Below are 1927 nucleotides of genomic sequence, written 5' to 3'. Positions count from 1 at the left end.
TGACACTGATAGGAAGCCCACTGATGAATGATTGCCAAGGTTTTCATGTTAATTTGCTTGAACTAACGTAATTATAATTTCTATTATTAATATTTTTACTACTTAAGAAAGTTACTATCTCAGTGTATACCAACCCAAACAGAATTCTTTTCAGAAAGAGTTCCCACACTGATCAGCCAAGTGTAATCCTTGTCTACTTGATTACATGGAACATAAGAAATAAGAGGGTTGTAAAAATATATATTACGAGATTTCATGACATGAATGAATGAATTATAAGAGAAAAATTTATAATCCTAGATCTAATTGCTAAATAATTTAAAATTTTTATTTGGAACTCAAAATATTTCTCACCAGGTTGCCTAATGCCCCCTTTACATCCTTATTCCTCAGGGTGTAGATGAAGGGGTTGGCTGTAGGAGTCACCACTCCATAGAAAAGGGCCATGAACTTGGGCTGGTCCCTTGTGATGGAAGAAGGAGGCTGGAGGTACATACTAATGGCTGGGGCATAAAATAAGAAAACTACAGTGAGATGAGAAGAACATGTCCCAAAGGCCTTTTTCCTTCCTTCAGAAGATTTCATCTTCAGTACAGCATGTCCAATACTAGCATATGAGGCAAGAATTAGACACAGAGGAATAGCTAATAAAAAAATACATACTACAGAAAGTGTGAGCTCATTAACTTTCTTTTCACCACAAGCGGTCTTTATCAGAACTGGAATCTCACACACCAAGTGATCCAGTTTATTGACACCACACAGTGGCAATTGTAGTGTTACAGTGGCCTCTGAGACAGCATAAGTGATTCCACCCAGCCATACAATGGACACTAACAAGATACAGATGCGCTGATTCATGATAAGGGTGTAGTGCAGAGGTCTGCATATGGCCACATAGCGGTCAAAAGACATGATAGCTAAGAGAAGACATTCTGTGCCCCCCATTATGTGGAAGAAATAGAGCTGAACTGCACACCCCATATAGCTGATGGTCTTTTTAGAGCTTCCCAGGTTAAACAGCATCTGAGGCACAATGCTTGTGGTGTAACACATGTCCAAAAAGGAGAGGTTGGTGAGGAAGAAATACATAGGACTCTGGAGTCGGGGGTCGAACTTGGACACCAGAATGATGGCAATGTTTCCTATCATGGCCATGGGGTATGTTATCAGAAGAACAATGAATATAGGAAGCTCTAGCCAAGGAAGGTCAGTAAAGCCTAGTAGAATGAACTCTTCGGGGTAGCTTTGATTAATCAGTGCCATTCTCTTCAGTGTGTTTCACCTAGAGTGGGGAAGGTCCCAAGGAAGTTAGCATGATGAGGAATGACCAGACATGATGATCAATTGGTTGTGTACTCATAAAGGACAGAATGCAGTAACTTGAAATAAAGAACTTGACATCTGGTTATCTAATTTCCCTTTATTACACCAAAAATTATTGGCAGTTATTGTGAACAATTTCTTCTCCTGTATAATAAAACTGACAATAGTTATCTCCTTGTTTTCTGGTGAGTGACTGTGTTTTGGAAACTCGGAAATAATGGTTTTCAAACTTATACTGCCTTAAAAATCAGCTAAATATATTCTTAATGAGAAGTTCATTGCTTCCTATCTTCAGATGTTTGACAAAGTAAATGATGCTGGGGATGAGGTTTTGGTTCAGTGGTAGAGTGCTTGCCTAGCATGTGAGAGGCACAGGGTTCAATTCTCAGCACCACATATAAATAAAGAAAGATCTATTGACAACTAATGTGTGTGTGTGTGTGTGTATATATATATATATATATATATATATATATATATATATATATATATATTCTTTTTTTTAAAGTAAATGATGCTTGAGACCAAGTGATTGGATTGGTTATTTTAAGGATCACTGCTGCAAGACATTACAGAAGTGAAAGAATCATAAAAGTATTCA

The 1927-nt window shown here is 37.5% G+C and overlaps 1 protein-coding gene across 1 annotated transcript; it reads right to left on the bottom strand.

Annotated features, from left to right (window-relative positions):
* Window positions 1-327: 327 nt before the first annotated feature.
* LOC139706259 (olfactory receptor 2B11-like) lies at window positions 328-1266 on the bottom strand. Its single transcript, XM_071613964.1, has one exon. The coding sequence runs from the start codon at window positions 1264-1266 to the stop codon at window positions 328-330; it is 939 nt and encodes a 312-aa protein (XP_071470065.1).
* Between the last annotated feature and the right edge of the window lie 661 nt (window positions 1267-1927).

Source organism: Marmota flaviventris, chromosome 6, assembly GCF_047511675.1.
Source record: "Marmota flaviventris isolate mMarFla1 chromosome 6, mMarFla1.hap1, whole genome shotgun sequence".
In the NCBI taxonomy this organism is placed as follows: domain Eukaryota; kingdom Metazoa; phylum Chordata; class Mammalia; order Rodentia; family Sciuridae; genus Marmota; species Marmota flaviventris.
Note: the sequence above shows the minus strand (reverse complement) of the source record. Positions and strands in the feature narration are given on the sequence as shown.